This window comes from Pongo pygmaeus, chromosome 15 (assembly GCF_028885625.2).
Source record: "Pongo pygmaeus isolate AG05252 chromosome 15, NHGRI_mPonPyg2-v2.0_pri, whole genome shotgun sequence".
Lineage (NCBI taxonomy): Eukaryota > Metazoa > Chordata > Mammalia > Primates > Hominidae > Pongo > Pongo pygmaeus.
In genome coordinates this window covers 60,441,586-60,459,875 of record NC_072388.2, presented here as the reverse complement: position 1 = coordinate 60,459,875, position 18,290 = coordinate 60,441,586, and the positions used below count along the sequence as shown (strand labels likewise).

Genomic DNA, 18,290 nt, shown 5'->3' with positions numbered 1-18,290 from the left:
TCGAGACCAGCCTGACCAACATGGAGAAACCCCGTCTCTACTAAAAATACAAAATTAGCCAGGCATGGTGCCACATGCCTGTAACCCCAGCTACTCAGGAGGCTGAGGCAGGAGAATCAACTGAACCCGGTAGACGGAGGTTGTGGTGAGCTGAGATTACACCATTGCATTCCAGCCTGGGCAACAAGAGCGAAACTCCATTTCAAAACAAAAAAAGTATTGTGCTAGATAAATAAAACAACAAAAATGTGTATGTAAAGTTTTTACTCTAAGATGAAGGTTCTCAAATGTCAGTTTTCATCACAGTCCCCTGGAAGAATTCTCAAAACACAGAATGCTTGCCAAGTCAATCCTAAGCCAAAAGAACAAAGCTGGAGGCATCACGCTACCTGACTTCAAACTATACTACAAGTCTACAGTAACCAAAACAGCATGGTACTGGTACCAAAACAGAGATAGAGACCAATGGAACAGAACGGAGCCCTCAGAAATAATGCCGCATATCTACAAACATCTGATCTTTGACAAACCTGAGAAAAACAAGAAATGGGGAAAGGATGCCCTATTTAATAAATGGTGCTGGGAAAACTGGCTAGCCATATGTAGAAAGCTGAAACTGGATCCCTTCCTTACACCTTATGCTAAAATTAATTCAAGATGGATTCAAGACTTAAATGTTAGACCTAAAACCATAAAAACCCTAGAAGAAAACCTAGGCAATACCATTCAGGACATAGGCATGGGCAAGGACTTCATGTCTAAAACACCAAAAGCAATGGTAACAAAAGCCAAAATTGACAAATAGGATCTAATTAAACTAAAGAGCTTCTGCACAGCAAAAGAAACTACCATCGGAGTGAACAGACAACCTACAGAATGGGAGAAAATTTTTGCAATCTACTCATCTGACAAAGGGCTAGTATCCAGAATCTATAATGAACTCAAACAAATTTACAAGAGAAAAACAACCCCATCAACAAGTGGGCAAAGGATATGAACAGACAGTTCTCAAAAGAAGACATTTATGCAGCCAAAAGACACATGAAAAAATGCTCATCATCACTGGCCATCAGAGAAATGCAAATCAAAACCACAATGAGATACCATCTCACACCAGTTAGAATGGCAATCATTAAAAAGTCAGGAAACAACAGGTGCTGGAGAGGATGTGGAGAAATAGGAACACTTTTACACTGTTAGTGGGACTGTAAAGTAGTTCAACCATTGTGGAAGTCAGTGTGGCGATTCCTCAGGGATCTAGAACTAGAAATACCATTTGACCCAGCGATCCCATTACGGGGTATATACCCAAAGGATTATAAATCATGCTGCCATAAAGACACATGCACACATATGTTTACTGTGGCACTATTCACAATAGCAAAGACTTGGAACCAACCCAAATGGCACATATACACCATGGAATACTATGCAGCCATAAAAAATGATGAGTTCATGTCCTTTGTAGGGACATGGATGAAGCTGGAAACCATCATTCTCAGCAAACTATTGCAAGGACAAAAAACCAAACACCGCGTGTTCTCACTCATAGGTAGGAATTGAACAATGAGAACACATGGACACAGGAAGGGGAACATCACACACTGGGGCCTGTTGTGGGGTGGGGGGTGGGGGGAGGGATAGCATTAGGAGATATACCTAATGTTAAATGACGAGTTACTGGGTGCAGCACACCAACATGGCACAAGTATACATATGTAACTAACCTGCACGTTGTGCACATGTACCCTAAAACTTAAAGTATAATAAAGAAAAAAAAAACTCAGAATGCTGAGCCTTACTTCCAGAGTTTCTGATTTACGAAGTCTGAATGGCGCCTGAGAATGTGCATTTCTAACAAGTTAGTAATGCACCAAGTAGGTGTTACCAATGATGATAATCTGGGGACCACTCTGAGCCCCTCTGCTCTAAGAAGATAGTTACATGTTCTTCAAAAATGCCCAAAGAAATAAAAGAGCAACACTCAAAACTAGTTTGTTACATACTTTTCTCTTTAAAAAACCTATCCAAATGCTTTACAAATACAGGAAATATATTCACCTCCTAAGACATTAATACTACCACATACTTAGAAATTAGTAATTATCAAATACACTCACTACACTGACTAGACTATTCAATTGTTGACCTGTGGTATATATCCACAGTCATCAATAGAACTTTTTTTCCCCCAAATATAGAAGGCCAAATCCCAACCCTGGAAATTCAAATTAAAGGCTTGGCACGTCTGTTTAAAAAATAATATCAACATAATCCTGATGAGCACTCTTAGCTGTTTAAAGTCTATGTTTCATCTCTGAGTGCTTGTAAAATTTACAGATCCCTGAGTTCCATCCCAAAGTTACCAAATCAGAATCTCTGGGGAATGGGTCCCTGGGAATCCATAGAGCAACTAGACACTCAGGTGATTAAACCACAGAAGTTTGAGAAACATTAGCAGGTCTTAAAGCAAAAGCTTAACAGGGAGGCCAGCAAATTTTGAAAAACGAGAAGAATTTATTTTTAGCTATAACTGAATACACATCCTATAACATACCATGTTTGTCAGGCAAAACACTGAATATAGTGGGTTTCACAATACTATGTAATATGAGGTACAATTGCTAAGAATAAGAAGCTAGCAGTAAAACTCAATAAGCCAGCAAGAACAAGTGTGCGTTTAGTAAAACTGCCTTAAACACGTAAGTGCATGAGTAGAGTTCAAAGATGACCTAATGAAGAATGTGGCAACTGAATTTTTTTCCAGTTCTCTGAAACAATTTTTTAAAAGTCAGCTTTTAATACCTTCATGAATGCCACAAACATTCAAGAGTTAAGAATCACTGTTCATGGTTAAGAGCTGTGTTATCACTGACTTTCCCCAAATTACCTACTCTATCACTCTTCTCTCTTTGCACTGCTTCCTTCTCAGCTTGTAAATCCTTTTCTTTCTGTTTCCCTTATTTATATGCTCTTAGATGGTAACAGATCTAAGACTAGAACCTAGAAGGTCAGTGACCCTAAACTTTGTGTGTATGTAGAAGAATGTGTCCTTGAAATAATTATTTGCTTAAATATAATAGAAGATGCATAAATAATAATAATAAAGTACTTACATAACAGGAAAAAACACATGTATTGAAATAAGGGTATACAATAGAAAGCATACCCTAAAGACTTCTTCTATTAAATATTTAGCTCTAAACCTTGACCATGATGAAGATTCTGGAAATGACAAAGGAGCAGCTCTCCTAAAGCAAGTCTCTGTTTTCCAACTATACTAATCCATCCTATCCAATATTACCAAATAAATTTTTCCAAGTGACCTTCTGATCCTGTTTCTTTGTCTTTAAAAAGGGTTAGGTAACACTATTAGTGTGTGACAGATCTCAGACTCCACCTGAGAATCTCCACCCTTTTCCCCATTTTAATATGAAGCCCCATTTTTAATATGGCCTATGCCTTTCCACAAATCAGATGCTCAATATATAATTTTTAAATTAAAAGATTCAAGAAATTTGGGACTATTTTTTAAGAATAGAAGGAAGAAACATGATAGCTACCCTCAGATATTTGAAAAGGATATCACACAAAAGGCGGATTTGGTAACTTATACAACTCCAGAGAGTAATAAATAGGAATTACAACATGGCAGTGCTTTGTTTAATAGAGTTAAAGCAATGTTGAAGTTACACTCTAGAGAATTTTTAAAACCGTGTTTTCATTTTGGTGGCATTGTAAAAAAAAGAAAAGGCATATTTCTACATCATCTAAATGATCTCTCCATAGTTCTGTATACTTGCTTCAAGCCTTCTGTGTTTGAGGCTGCATTTGTTTATGATCAAACTGTTACCAAATGACCACTAAAAGGAACAAGGTTACATTTTTTAATGCAGTATACATACTCGACTGAGGTCACTGGGTACATCTCAAAAATTCAGAGGATTATTTTGCTCCAAAAGAGATCTGAACATTAATCCTGTGTTAAGAAACACAGGAATAAAAAAGAAAATGAGTAGATTGTCTTGTGAGAATGTTTTGTGTATGTCTATGAAAATTCTAAAAGCAGACTGGCCAATGCTCCTGTGGTGGTTGACATTAAATAACAAAACTTAAACTCAAAAGTCTGTACTTCGCAAGAACCTCAAACTTTAAAGTGCAATGAACTAAAAATTTAAAAATGGAATATGCTATGAATGAATGAATGAACATAAAAAATGGAATGTTCAACTGTGGCCTAAGCCATCAACGATTCAATGCTGTACTCAATAAATTAGCTGTACAATTACCTGTTGAATACATGAATGCACAATAGGACATAGTATAATAGTTAGGTGCCTGAGTCATGGTTAAGCGTTGAAGAAATTTTTTGAACCACTGAAATAAGTCAACTTAAATTATTCAAGAAAACATCCCTTCATCCATTCACAGTGAAGGCTTTGACTACTGGTTTGACACTATAACCATTTAAATATTTTAACTATGTTAGCTACAAAGGCAGGCAATATCCAACTTTCCCCTGCTAACAAGTTAAAAGACATTTAATGAGATTCTGGACACAAAGGACATAGAAATGTAGGCTTTCTTAATTTCCCCCTCCTTTAACGTCCCAAATAAATAGCTTTGAGAACATTTTTCTTCCTTTAGTATTACCACTATGGAAAATTATTTTAGAATAACATGTCTATACATAAACCAGTATTTAGTCTGCAAAGGCCAGATGTTCATGGAAAAAAAACAAAGTAAAGGAAAAGCATCAGTAACTATCCTGCCACTATTATTTACTCACTGGTGGTGAATAGGCTTTGTCAGATTATCACAAAGAAGGCTTGAGCTATTCTAAACAATGTTGAAAACAACTTAACAAATATTACAATATTATGAATATAGGGATAGTTTCTACTTAATTAAGCCCTAACTTTGTGCCAAGAGCTGTTCTGAGTGTTTCATATGAGTTGATGTATCATTTCATTCTCATAACAATCCTTTAAGGCAATTATTCTTATCATCCCAATGAAGCAATTTGTGTAAGATCACACAGTAGAGCTAAGAGATCTAGAAAAATGTGTGATCTTAACACATATTTAGTAGAGAAAAGGATCATCTTTTTCTTGAGATGAAAACCCTAACCCATAGAAGAAATACTCAACTTCCCAAAAGTCATGACAAGAACAGCTTGCAGAATGACTACACTTGGTAGAAAACTATAGAATATGAATTCAAATGACCTGCAACAAAAACTCATGGCCCATTAATTACAATGGTAGCACTGGTCAAGAGTTCTGTGTATAGTAAGATAATATTCTACAAGAAGACCATCAAATATGCTACAATAAGACATATTTGACTCATGTAATCAGGGAACTCCATTCACATGGCCAAGTAGGGCAAAACGGCATTCTTCTAGGAAACTGATATATAGACACTAGAAGAGAGGGGGAGTTTTTTTTACATTTTTTGGTTTTATATTACAAACTGTATGGATGCAGGTATGGGGATGCTAGCCGTCCTCTTCCACACCATACAGACAGCCTGTCAGTGGCAGAATAAGGCCAGCATGCAAATAGAGCAAAGGTATACAAGCCAAGTAATATCAAGACAAAAGTCAGGGATTATTACACTCTGAGATCATTTGAGACTCTAGTTTTGTCTCTTAAACCAAAACTAGATTGTGTTAGCCAATGACTACATTTTCCCCTCTTAAACTAGATTGAGTTGTATTTTGCTACTTGCAATAAGAAGAATCCTAATATACTTATCAAATTGCCAGTGTTTCAAATTTAAAACTTTAATGATGATAAAGTTCAAGAAAATGACACTCTAAAATATAACTAGGTCAAACTTTCTAGAAGATACACAGGCAATTACATTGAAAGCTTTAAAATAGATACTTTTTGACCCTGTAATTCTACTTCTCTGAATTTATTATTAAGAAAGAACCATGGGGCCGGGCATGGTGGCTCACGCCTGTAACCTCAGCACTTTTCTCACTTTTTTGGGAATAGGTTTGATAAAAAGGCAATAATGGTAAAATAGACTATATCTGAAATCTAGAGAGTATTAAGAGCCATATATTAAGTACCCAACATTAATATTATCTAAATTAACCATCACCACAATCCGACAAAATTCTGATACTCTTCCTCACTATTTAGATGGGAAAAAATGTAGATGTAAATTTTTTAAAAGCAGGTTAAAAACAGTACTCATTCCCTAATCCTACAGTTATTAACATACAGATGTAACACAGAGTTGAGAAATAGTAGACAATGGTCTCTACATAGTGAAAAAGCAGGTGATTTTTATTTCTTTGTGCACCTGTGTAGTTTTTAAATTTTTTCCTCCAAAATTTTTAAATTTCATTAAACATTAAAATAGTTTAGCCAAATCAAATGATTGTAAACACACTCAGGGAACTCCTATTTAAATGGTATTCTATTATAAAGCAAAGAGAATAATCAATGCTCTTCTATTATAAAGCAAAGAAAATAATCAAGCCCCAATCTTACTATAAAGTAATAGAATTTAAACATCTGTATCAAAAAAAGTCAAAGGAGACTCTTCAACTTTCTTCTTACCAATCAGTGAATCTCAGAGAGACAGGGAACTAAAGAATTAAAACATTCTTTTTAATTTTTTTTTTTTTTTGAGACAGCATCTCACACTGTCATCAGGCTGGAGTGCAGTGGCGCGATCTTGGCTCACTGCAACCTCTGCCTGCCAGGTTCAAGCGATTCTCCTGCCTCAGCCTCCCGAGTAGCTGGGATTACAGGCATGTGCCACCACATCCTGCTATTTTTTTTTTTTTGTATTTTTAGTAGAGATGGGGTTTCTCCAAGTTGGTTGGGCTTGTCTTGAACTCCCGACCTCAGGTGATTCACCTGCCCCAGCCTCCCAAAGTGCTGGGATTACAGGCAGGAGCCACTGTGCCGGGCCGACAGTATTTCTAAAGAAACCTTTTAAAAACCTGCATTCTCTTTGTTTATCCAATTATTCAATCATTGTCTCATTTGTTAATTCAAATACTTATTAAGAGCTCACTGCGTACACCACATACCAGTATTCACACCACAGATTTCTTTTTTAATTTTTTTGAAATAGAGTCTTGCTCTGTCACCCAGGCTGGAGTGCAATGGGGCGATCTTGGCTCACTGCAACCTCCGCCTCCCGGGTTCAAGCAATTCTCCTGCCTCAGCCTCCTAAGTAGCTGGGATTACAGGTACCCGCCACCACGCCTGGCTAATTTTTGGTATTTTTAGTAGAGATGGGGTTTCACCATGTTGGCCAGGCTGGTCTCGAACTCCTGACCTCAGGTGATCCACCCGCCTCGGCATCCCAAAGTAGCCACTGCGCCCAGCCCACAAATTTCAAATTCAGTCTACTTGGGATTTGGTCCACTGAAACATATCCAGTTTTATAATGGAAAGGGGGAGGGTAGAAATCATTTTAAAGAAATTTGCTTAGCATCTGAATTTACAAGACTCTTAAGAACAGAAACATATCCCAACCCTCAAAAACTTCAATTTTCGCCTTTAAACCTTATATTTATTTTTAACCATAGTATTTTTCAGCTGGAAAAACAAATCCTCCCAAACTACTTGGAAAAAAAAAAAGGGGGAAACACAGGCGACCTGTCCTTAATGAGTGAAAATTGCAATATTAAATACTAGACACTTTTAAATTAATTTGCCTAAATATATCGTGACTTTTCAAACAAGTGAAGAACTACATACAGTAAGCTATGTTCCATCACTACATTTTCCCATTTACAAGATAATACGTTTTCAAAATCATATGTTGAAATAATCTTTATGGTTAAAACTGTAACCGGTTAAGGTGAAATTTTAAGATAAAGAAACACTCATAAATAACAGTTGAGATCACCAGAACAGCTAAAAGCTAACATCTTGGGAACAGTTTTTAATAAAAATACATTATTTCAATTATTGTTTTAAATCTTACAGAACAAATTTCCTAATTAAATTGGGCTTTATCAACAATAGAACAGGTGTACACTATTTTACCCAAAAAGTGTTTCTGTGAAAAAGTACTGGCATAACAAATCTAAGTCACTAGAAAAATTGAATTCTCATTTTAGAGGTACTTAATCTCCTTTCTGTTAAAGCTTCCACTGGCAAACTGTAGTTAGTTTTCAGCTGGTTAATTATCCACAAACAAGCCCTTAAAAACAATCGCTTCAACATATTAGATGGCTACCGCTTCGCCACATTAGATGGCTGAGAGAGAGAAAGAGAAGAGAAGAGAGGGAAGGAAAGAAAGAAAACAAGTGTTTAGAAGGATGTGGAGAAATAGGAACCCTTGTGCACCGTTGGTGGGAATGTAAACTGGTGCAACTGCTATAGAAAACAATATGGTGGTTCCTTGAAAATTAAAAAGGGTTACCATATGATCCAGCATCCCTCTTCTGGATATGTATCCAAAAAAAGTGAAAGCTTCAAAGAGAGATTTGCAGACTCATGTTCACAGCAGCACAATAACCAAGATGTGGAAGCAACCCAAGTGTCCATTGCTGGATGAATGGCGAAACAAAATATGGTACATATAATGGAATATTGCTCAGACTCAAAAAGGAAGGAAATTCTGACACATGCTACAACATGGATGAACCTTGAGGTCATTACACTAAGTGAAATAAGCCCATCACAAAAATATTAAAACCCTATAATTCTATTTATATGAGGCATCTGGAGTAGTTAAATTTGCAGAAACAGAAAGTAAAATGGTGGTTGCCAGAGGCTGAGGAGAGGGGGAAATTGGGAGTTGTTTAATGGGTATGATTTCAGCTTTGCAAGATGAAAAAGTTGTGGAAGTTAGTTGCACAATGTGAATATACTTAACACTACTGAACGGTACTTAGAAATGGCTAAGATGGTAAATTTTATGTTAATGTTTTTGAACTACGATTTTTAAAAACAATCAAAAGCTATAAGAAAAAGCCATGAGGTAATCACAATTTTTGTTTTTACGAAACAAAAATTTTTAATTTTGTTTTAAAAATTCGGGTTTTAGATACTAGATTTCTCTAAAGGGATCATGTCTGGCAAACAGATAAGGGTTTATAAATTTCTACTGCAGAAAACATGAACATTAATACTCAACGCATATACAAAACAGCTAATTCTTGATGTGTCAAGAGACCAAGAGATATAATTATTTTTAAAATTCCAAAGCCTATAGTTAATTTAAACATTCTGACCATATTTTTACCAAAAATACTGAGCAACAAGAAGCTTGGCTTGTCTTAGTTTCAAATTCTCTTTCTAACCTTCCAGAGTTAAGCAGAAAACACATACACACACTGGATAAAATCCACCCACTGGATAACTAGTCACAAAGTTTAAAAAATGAATTTCTTGATCGGAAACTCATCCAACATCACATTTAAATTTAGATTATTTTTCTCCTGGTTAAGAAACAGACTTATGTTAATCTTAGATAAAGGGATACATTATTTTAAGTATCTAAATTAAAAAAAATTATATATTGAGAAGGCACCTATGAACACACAATTTAACCCAAATCTTTAACATCCATGCACATCAATTTTTATTTCACCACCAAACATAATAAACTATTTTGAGTTCTTCAGAAAAAAAAAATCAGTCAAGAGACTAAATAATCCCCCTCAGCTTTCTATACGCCACTCTCCACATACAAGAATAGAATGTAACCACAAAATCTAAACCCTGAGCCCAGACACCATTAGAGTCACAGACAATGGCGTTAAAAGTAAAGACAATGGAAGTTAACAGGTAGAAAAGTTGACATTCTCCAAACTGCACAAGGTGCTCTGCAGTGGACCGTAGGAATGAACTCCAATACTTTCTCAGTCTAAAATAACTTGATAGTTCAGTAAATACACACGTGTGGAGGAGTGCATAGACTTCATACAAATTGAGCCACAAAACAGACCAGTAAGACAAGCTTGAAGTCTTGCCTTCAGATGGAACCCAATGGTCTTAACTCTGGAGAAACTCATAAGCAAAGGACAGTTTTTCTACCATGTAGCTGCTTTACTGAGAATATTTTATCAACTCATTATCTTTCACAAAGGTTAATTTTTATAAAATTGTCTAAACTTTGGCATCAAGACAAAAAATGTTTTAACTTACTGCCAGTACTAAGAAGGCAGTGTCTTGCACGTATCTTGCTTAAATGAACAGTAAGACTAGAATACTGTGTATGTTTGACTCTAGAGTCCAGAGTAAACTCAGTATTCTATTTGGGGAGAAAACACAGGGGTGAGCAACTGTGAAGGAGGAGGCCTCTACTAGAGTAGAGAGTAGATCAGACACTCAAGAAAAATAACTGATACTAGGTGCCAATATAACCCAAGGATGTACTCTTTTGCCCATTTTAACAGGAAAAAAACGCTTTTCAAGCTCTGGATCCAATGTTAGTCTTTTCACTTTCAGGAGACAGAAAAGATGCATGAAGACACAGAAAAGAAACTAAAGGAAATAGCTGGAAGGACTAGCAAAAAAAGAGCTTTAAGAGTTGTGGAAGTTTAAACAAGAATTTTAACAGGTAACATCTATTTTCAAGTACACAGTGTCACCAAGACTCCTGCAATGGGCTAAGTGCTTCACAAGCATTATCTCATTTAACCTTTACAATAACTGCTCAGATGGCTGCTATTCTTATCATCACTTCAAAAGGAGGAAAGAGGCTCAGAGGCATTCATTAACTTGCTCAAGCTCACAAGTGAAGGGCTGGGACCCTTAACTCAGGGGTATCTGCCTCTAGATCCTATGCTCTTAACCACCATATGCTGCTTCCTCAACAAAAGGACAATCAAAATAGAATTATAAGGAGAAAAGTTTGCTAATAAATGAGAGAGCTTCTTGACTTTTAATGGCCAAAGTTAATGAAGGAAATTAAGGAATATCTATTCTCAGAAATTTTACTTTAATGATTCAGTAATTATTTGTTTTGGAAACGCTGAAGGAGTCTGGCCTGAAGCCTGAAACAGAATCATTACTCTCTTGACATTCCCTTAAAAATCTAAAAATCAAAATGCACGGGGTATTAAATAAGTTCAGCCCCTATAACTAGGAACCAACATGAAATGTCCTGTGTTAAATCTACAATATCATAACCATTTTCTATTCTGATTTCTTCCAATTCTTCAGGTTTTGAGTTTCCTAGACCTTCTTTTAAAAAGACAAATTTGTTTCCCAAACTCCGACATTGGGAGCTCATTTAAAATGAAAAAAAAATTGCATGAAGAAAATCTCCATCCCTCAACCTCTGTTATCTTTCAAAAAACTGTAAATTAGTTGGAAAAGGTCATCTATTATAAACAGCATCTAAAAGTGCTGAGTAACCACCACTTATTAAGTGTTTAACTTAATTTTTCAGTTATATCAAGAACTTCTATACTAAGAAATATGAATCCATCCAATCCAAGGTTGCCAAGTTTTCAAATGAGAAAATTTTGAAAGTAACAGATGGGCTGAGGAAAATCTAAGAGCTTATTTAGAATTGGGGCTGATGAACAGTAGCTAATTTATTAATTCATTCATTTCAAAACTGCTTCTGATATTCTGAACGGATGAATGGCAAATAAATGAGTTCTATACTGTATATAAAAAAAGTGATTGGTGCATAATTTAATGCATTGTATTAAGTATGATTCAATATATAATAAGGATAGAAAACTGGCACTACACAGAGGTAATCTGCCTTAGGTTTACAATATAGCAGCTTTATCATTTTATCAAAAGCACTGTAATCACCTCCGCAAAATAAACTGCAATTAATTCCTGGTAACTCTTGGAATTAATCTAGACCTGTTTGCTCACTTTTTGAATTTTATAAGTGCCTTCTCTGCTGTATACAAACTAAGAATTTAATATTCTATTGAAGAAGAGCCAGGAGAAGGGATCTACAAAACAGCAAGAATATAAACAAGTTTATCTTCTGCTGATACTGATTAGGGAAATTAATCTCTCTGCCAGAAGAGTGGAAGGATTTAACAGCAAAGCCAGTCTACTAACCAAAACTCTTACTCTAAATCTTCAATTCCTTAAATGATTTCCTTAAAAGTTAAAATGCCAAAGTGGGCAAAATTGTGTGTGTTGGGGGATGGGGGAGTCCGCTCTTAATACCACTGGTCCAACTCACGATTCTTAATCTCTAATGTACCCCTTAGACTCAAACTTCAAGGTGATTTATAAAACTTGCATTAAGTTCTAACCGAGTGATTACTTACTTTGGATATATGTTGACGGTTTTCCTTTAATATACTTCAATTTCAGGAAAATGAGACAGAGTTCGAAAATTTTTGCAACATTTTAGTGCCGCATTTCATTCACTCATCATATACTTTTTTCAGTATCATTAAAACTGTCTGCCTACATTTAACCAGCCCCTACATTTTCATTATTTGAAGAATGAATGAGGCATATATTCATTTATAATATCTGCGTTCTCGTGACAGGTGATATGAACCCAAGTATCCAAATCTGAAGTTCTCTTTAAAATGTTGCCATTTCCCTAAATTCCCATTACTCTGACTCTCATTCTAGGCAAGTTTTTCAAGGCGATTAAAAGGAAACAAAACCTGCACGTGCAAACTAAAAAGTTCGCATCTTAAGGCCATCGCGGCAAATCCCTAATGCACAAAGGCAAAGACACCCGCGACGGCTGGGCAACTACAGGACAAGATCGCATCCGACCACGCGAGTCCCTCGGTCGGGAACTCAGGGCCCCAAGTCCACTGGAAAGCCAGGACCAGCGTGCAAGGTCCGCCCCAGGGCCGAGTTTTCAATGGAACCGGAGAGGATGGGGGCGGGAAGGAGCGGAAGCTCCGAGTGCAAACCGTGGCTACCGAGCTGCAGCTCATTTCTCTTCCCGGGGTTTTCAGGCTGGGTAAAGTCCCCTCCGGATGGGGCCACAGAGCAGGCTGGGTTTTTGAGGCGGGTAGGTGGGCGGCGCGAGGCCCCCACGGCCGGCGGGGAGGGCAAGCAGGGCTCAGACCCCGGCCCCTGAAAGCACTTTCGAGGCGTCTCCCACCCCCCACGACAAGATGGCGACGTGGACAGCGGGGGAGCCCGGCCGGCGAGGTTGGGGGAAGAGAGGGGAGGGGAGCAGCAGCAGAAACAAAAAGGCTGCCCCCCCCAATCCCATTAACGCCGAGGCCTGCCCGGGAGCCAAGGGCGGGCAGGCGGGCGGGGTCGCGGGGGGAGAAGGCGGCGGGCCGAGGGAATGGGCTTACTTTTTCTTGTCGTTCGCGCCGCCGGCGCCCTCCATGGTGAATCGGTCCCCGCGATGCCTTCACGGCGGGCGGCTCCCAGGCTCGCTCCGGCCTAAGCGCTGGCTCCCTCCACACGCGGAGAGAGAAGGAAAGGCAAGTCCAGAGGTGGGTGTGCGAGGCGGGAAACCCCTCGTGAGACCAGAAGCAGGAGAAGCGGGCGACAATCGCCGGGGTCCGGACCCGGCTCCGAGCCTCTCCTCAGGTGGCTTGTCAGGGCCCAGCCCGACGCACTGGCCGAAGCGACGACGAGGGTGATCCTCTTGTCCCCTCAGACGAGGCAGCACTGTGCACTGAGGAGCTGAGGCAGCGTCAGGGGGCGGGCAAGGGCGGAGGCGCGCTCGGGCGCGCGGGGAGGGGAGAGGGGGCGGGAGCGCGCCCGCTCGCCTGCCCAGGCCGGCGCGCGCTCCCGCAGGCCCGCCTCACCTGAGGTGGAGGCGGCTTCCTCGAGAGCCAATGGCGAGCGACGCAGGCGGCAAGTCCCCACCCCAGCCCACGTCGCTCTCAGCCAATCAGAAGGCGGTCAGCTGAGGCACAGCTGGGACGCGCTGCGGCGCTCACGTGCTCGTCTGTGTTTAGCGGCGGAGGAAAGAGAAAGGCGCTGGGGTTGCGGCTCAGCACGAGTCTGGGGACTCTGCGCCTTCTCCTAAGGAAGGCGGTGCCCGGCTTTGGGAGGCGCTGCTGCGAAGGGATTTCGGTTGCCTGGTCCCAAACATGCATCATATTTTCCTACTCTTGGTGCAGTAATGTAATGCTCCCGCTCTCTTTCTCCTCGGCCGCAGTGCTGGGCATGATTGCCGCCCCGACTCTGCTGAGCTCTCTGTTCAAAAAAGCAGACTTCGCCTCGTGGCAGCAAGCCCTTCCTTTGGTCTCGTTGCTTAGATGTGTTACAACGGGGCTTTTCCTTGCCAGGTTACCTAACCATGGGTCAATGTCACCCACCGCACTCTTTGCCACGGAACACAGGGGAACTCACCTTGTCTACTAAGTTTTTCTGTGGCGGAGTTTAATTACTGAATAAATGCAATTAAAAATAAAAATTAACTCCTGTTGCTGTAAACTTCAAGGGAAATAAAGTTGCAGGGAAATCTTAAAATCTGAAACTATGTTAAGCATTTACAAATAGGTATAAATGACTTTAATAAGCATATAAACCAATTTCAGGGAAAGAGTAGAAAAAATGGCCTTTGGCAACTTTGCAGGCTACTAAATAAAACGTAATCACTTTTGTCTTTGGAGGGATAAACTTCAAGCCTGTCAGTCTTCTAAAAGAAAAATATATTTTGAGCCCAACAAAGGAGCATTGCACATATATCTCCACTTGGCGCTAAATTATTTTACTTCTCACCTTTGCCTTATGAGTTTCTTGTTAAAACCTAGCTTTGGGTTGTAAATATAAATATCTGTAGTGGCTTTCAGTTGTATTAGCATGTAATAACAATGGTCTATATAGAAGCATCAAACTCTGACAAGACAACAACCAGTGTATACAGCACCTCTTTTTAACTGGTCAGTAGACCTACAAAGATACAATTAAACATTGACCTTAGCGGATGCGGTGGTTCCAGCTACTCAGAGGGGTGAGGCTGGAGGATCCCTTGAGCCTGGGTGTTCCAGCCTAGGGAACATAGCAAGACTCCATCTCTTTAAAAAATTTTTGATCTTCACGCTACTTTTGTTTTTTTCAGATCTACAACACTAAATGATACGTATTATGTCTTGAAAAGAACCATGGGAAATGCCTGAAGAGAAGAAAGAACTAAAAATACTCATAATTTCTTTTTTAATTGTGGAAAGAATAATTCTGTAAATTAAAAACCTGTTAGTTTAACATTCTGGAGATACTGTATTAAGAACACTGGCTCCAGAATCAAGCGTGAGCTGGTACACAGGCTTTGAAACTTAATGGCAAGTCGTTTAATCTCTCCATAACTCAGTTTACTTATTTATAAAATGGATATAAAAGTGTCTATACCACAGTATTATGGATGGTTAAATGAGATAATACATGTATACTTAGAACAATATCTGGTGCATAGTAAGCACTCAGTAAATGTTAGCTCTTAGTATTGTTGGTGGCATTATTATTATTATCATTATTATTATTTTGAGATGGAGTCTCGCTCTGGCCCACAGGCTGGAGCGCAGTGGTGCGATTTCGGCTCACTGCAACTCCTGCCTCAGCCTCCCAAGTAGCTGGGATTACAGGCACCCACCACCACACTCGGATAAATTTTCTATTTTTAGTAGAGACGAGGTTTCACCATGTTGGCCAGGCTGCTCTCAAACTCCTGACCTCAGGTGGTCCGCTCGCCTCGGGTTCCCAAAGTGCTGGGATTACAGGCATGAGCCACAGTGCCTGGCCTATCATCATTATTATTGCCCTCAAATTTATTCCTCTGTTAACAGTAATTACTCGGGCTTCTCCTACAGTTTAGCCATTTTTTACTATCCAAGAATACCAATTATGTTAATATAAATCCACATATATTCTCTATTTTCAACTTTGGAACTGCCCATCGTGTTCCCATCCTCATTTATGAGGGTAGCTGCAGAGATCTTCAATCATTTCCCTTTTCATTATACTTATAGCAATTCTCTCTGGGCAGTGATTATAGTATATAATGTTTGTGACATCAAAAGACAAGCATTTTGTAACAGTAAATCTAAGTCATTTAAAATTTTTTTGGATCATTTCAAAAGTTTAAAGCAGAATGATAATTTGATCAGCAAAAAAATTTTTGAATATTCATTAAATTTGCCCTAAAGTTAATTTTCCTTTTCAAAAATGTATAAAATATATTTTTATGTATATGTGTATACACAAATATAAATATGAAAATGGAAAGGAAAGTAGTATATGTGTATGTATATATGTGTATATACAAATATAAATATGAACATGGAAAGCAGTAATATTCTGCCAACTAATTTTCATATAGTTACAAAGGCACCAAATAGTATCCCCTAATTCAAACAATCCTATTAAATAACAGACACCAAAAAGGAAAATTTCACATAGGATAAAATTTTAAATCCCCCTCTCTACAACCACTTAACAAATGCATTTAGGTTATTACTATGTAAGTATATCTTAACAAACAGTCATTTAATCACTTTCTAACTTTGCAGAACTTTCTGAGTAGACTACAAGATTACTTGCAAATGACCCCATTGACCCTTAGCCCATATTTATTAGGAAATTGGGCAGTGAATCAGGAGGCTAGGTAAAACTTGAAATTTTGATTACTACTAAATAATACAGAGCATTGAGCCTTTTGAAGGTGAAATGCATCAGATGCACACAATTTATAGGGTATCAAACTATACAAGAAGACCTAGTATTCAGTAAGTGATTCCTGGCCTATTTATTACCCTTAGTTGTTTCTTTTTCTTTAAGCTATTCATAACAAGAACAATGGCAGCAAAAGGGTATTGTTTGGAAGGAAAGTGCTTACAAGATAACAGGCATTAAAAATCTTTGTTTTTTCCTTTCAAGAATCAAGACACAAAGTATCTGTAATTCCAACATTTTGGGAGGCTGAGGCAGGAGGATCACTTGAGGCCAAGAGTTTGAGACCAGCCTGGGCAACAAAGTGAAACTCCCATCTCTACAAAAAATTTTAAAAATTAGCTGGGCTTGGTGGTTAGTGCCTGTAGTCGTAGCTACTCTGAAGGCTAAAGCGGGAGGATCACTTTCTCCCAGGAGTTTGAGGCTGCAGAGGGGTATGATTGTGCCACTGCACTCCAGCCTTGACAGAGCAAGACCCTGTATCTTAAAAAAAAACACAAAAAACAAACAACAACAACAAAACCCACACACACAGACACACAAAATAAAATGTATATTTATCTGAGTTTAGGGGGAATATAAACAGACTGAAAATTTGATATTAGCACTTTTCAATTATGATAAATATTTTTAAGCTGAATTTACAAAGGAACACCAAGGGGCTTTCAGTTTTCTGTTCAACATGTAAAGAGCCTGGAAGTTGTCACTCTCATCCTCACAACAAGAAAAAAAAGCTAAGCAAACTGAAATCAGTAACTCTTCTTAGATCCACCAGAGAATTGAGGTCACAGGAAAAACTACTGCCCTAAAAACTAGAGAGACAGACAGATAGATACAGAGAATCACAGCTTTTCAGAGAATCACAGTTTACCAGGAGCAGAGCCCAGGCACAGAAGCCATAAGCTGAAGCTAGTTTCACAGCTGGAGCCAACATCATTAGGAACACTTACCTGTAATTGGGGAATTGCTGGAGGCTCAGTGCAGACTAGCTTGAGAGTTAAAAACTCCAAGGGAACTCAGTCTGAGAGGGGCCTCAATACTTACCTCAGTTTTACCTCTATGAATCCTGTCAGATTCTCACTGTAAAGATCTGAGAAAAATCTGCTTTGCTTTTGCCAGGGAGAAGGGGTAAGTAACCATCGTGAAATACTCTCAGGGCTCTCTGTTCTTCTTAACAAGTCCTGGCCTCAAGGGAAACTCTCTATCAGAGCCTAACCAAATGAATCTACCAAAGGCTAACCAATCTGGAGGAAGGGAAATTACCAACTCTGGTCAGCTCTAGCCTTCCACATGGGAGAAGGGAAATACTCAACTGAAGCTCACTAAAAGACTTGAGTCCTAATCATAGGACTGCAGAAAGTCCTCCTCTCTGCCTCACCTTATCACCACATCAGAAGAGCTCCTGTGTAATAACGGGGCATTACAGCTAAAAGAACTCAAACCTCAGACCCTATTTTAAGAGTCTCTGGGGACATCCAAAGACAACATAGGAAGCAAAAACAAGGACATAGTAGGAAATTTTAGCCTCTGACACCACGAACAGTAACAAAGCCTACCTCTTTGCCAGATAAACATGAAACCTCACACTAAAGGCCCATCTACCTAAGTTCTTTTTACCTGATACAGCATGTCTGGCTTTCAACAACGACAACAATGACAAAAAAAATTACAAAATATGCTAAAAGGCAAAAAACACAGTCTGAAGAGACAAACCAAACATCA

General features: G+C 38.8%; 1 protein-coding gene across 2 annotated transcripts in view; it reads right to left on the bottom strand.

Annotated features, from left to right (window-relative positions):
- The window catches only part of HIF1A (hypoxia inducible factor 1 subunit alpha), a 51,737-nt gene extending 37,872 nt beyond the window's left edge, over positions 1-13,865 (bottom strand). The window contains exon 1 of one of the 2 annotated variants that reach the window (XM_054449896.2): positions 13,241-13,865. In XM_054449896.2, the coding sequence (XP_054305871.1) occupies positions 13,241-13,275 (35 nt within the window). In that variant the 5' untranslated portion in view covers positions 13,276-13,865. The remainder of the gene's footprint in view (positions 1-13,240) is intronic. The other variant, XM_054449895.2, reaches the window with a different exon arrangement.
- Positions 13,866-18,290: the final 4,425 nt, after the last annotated feature.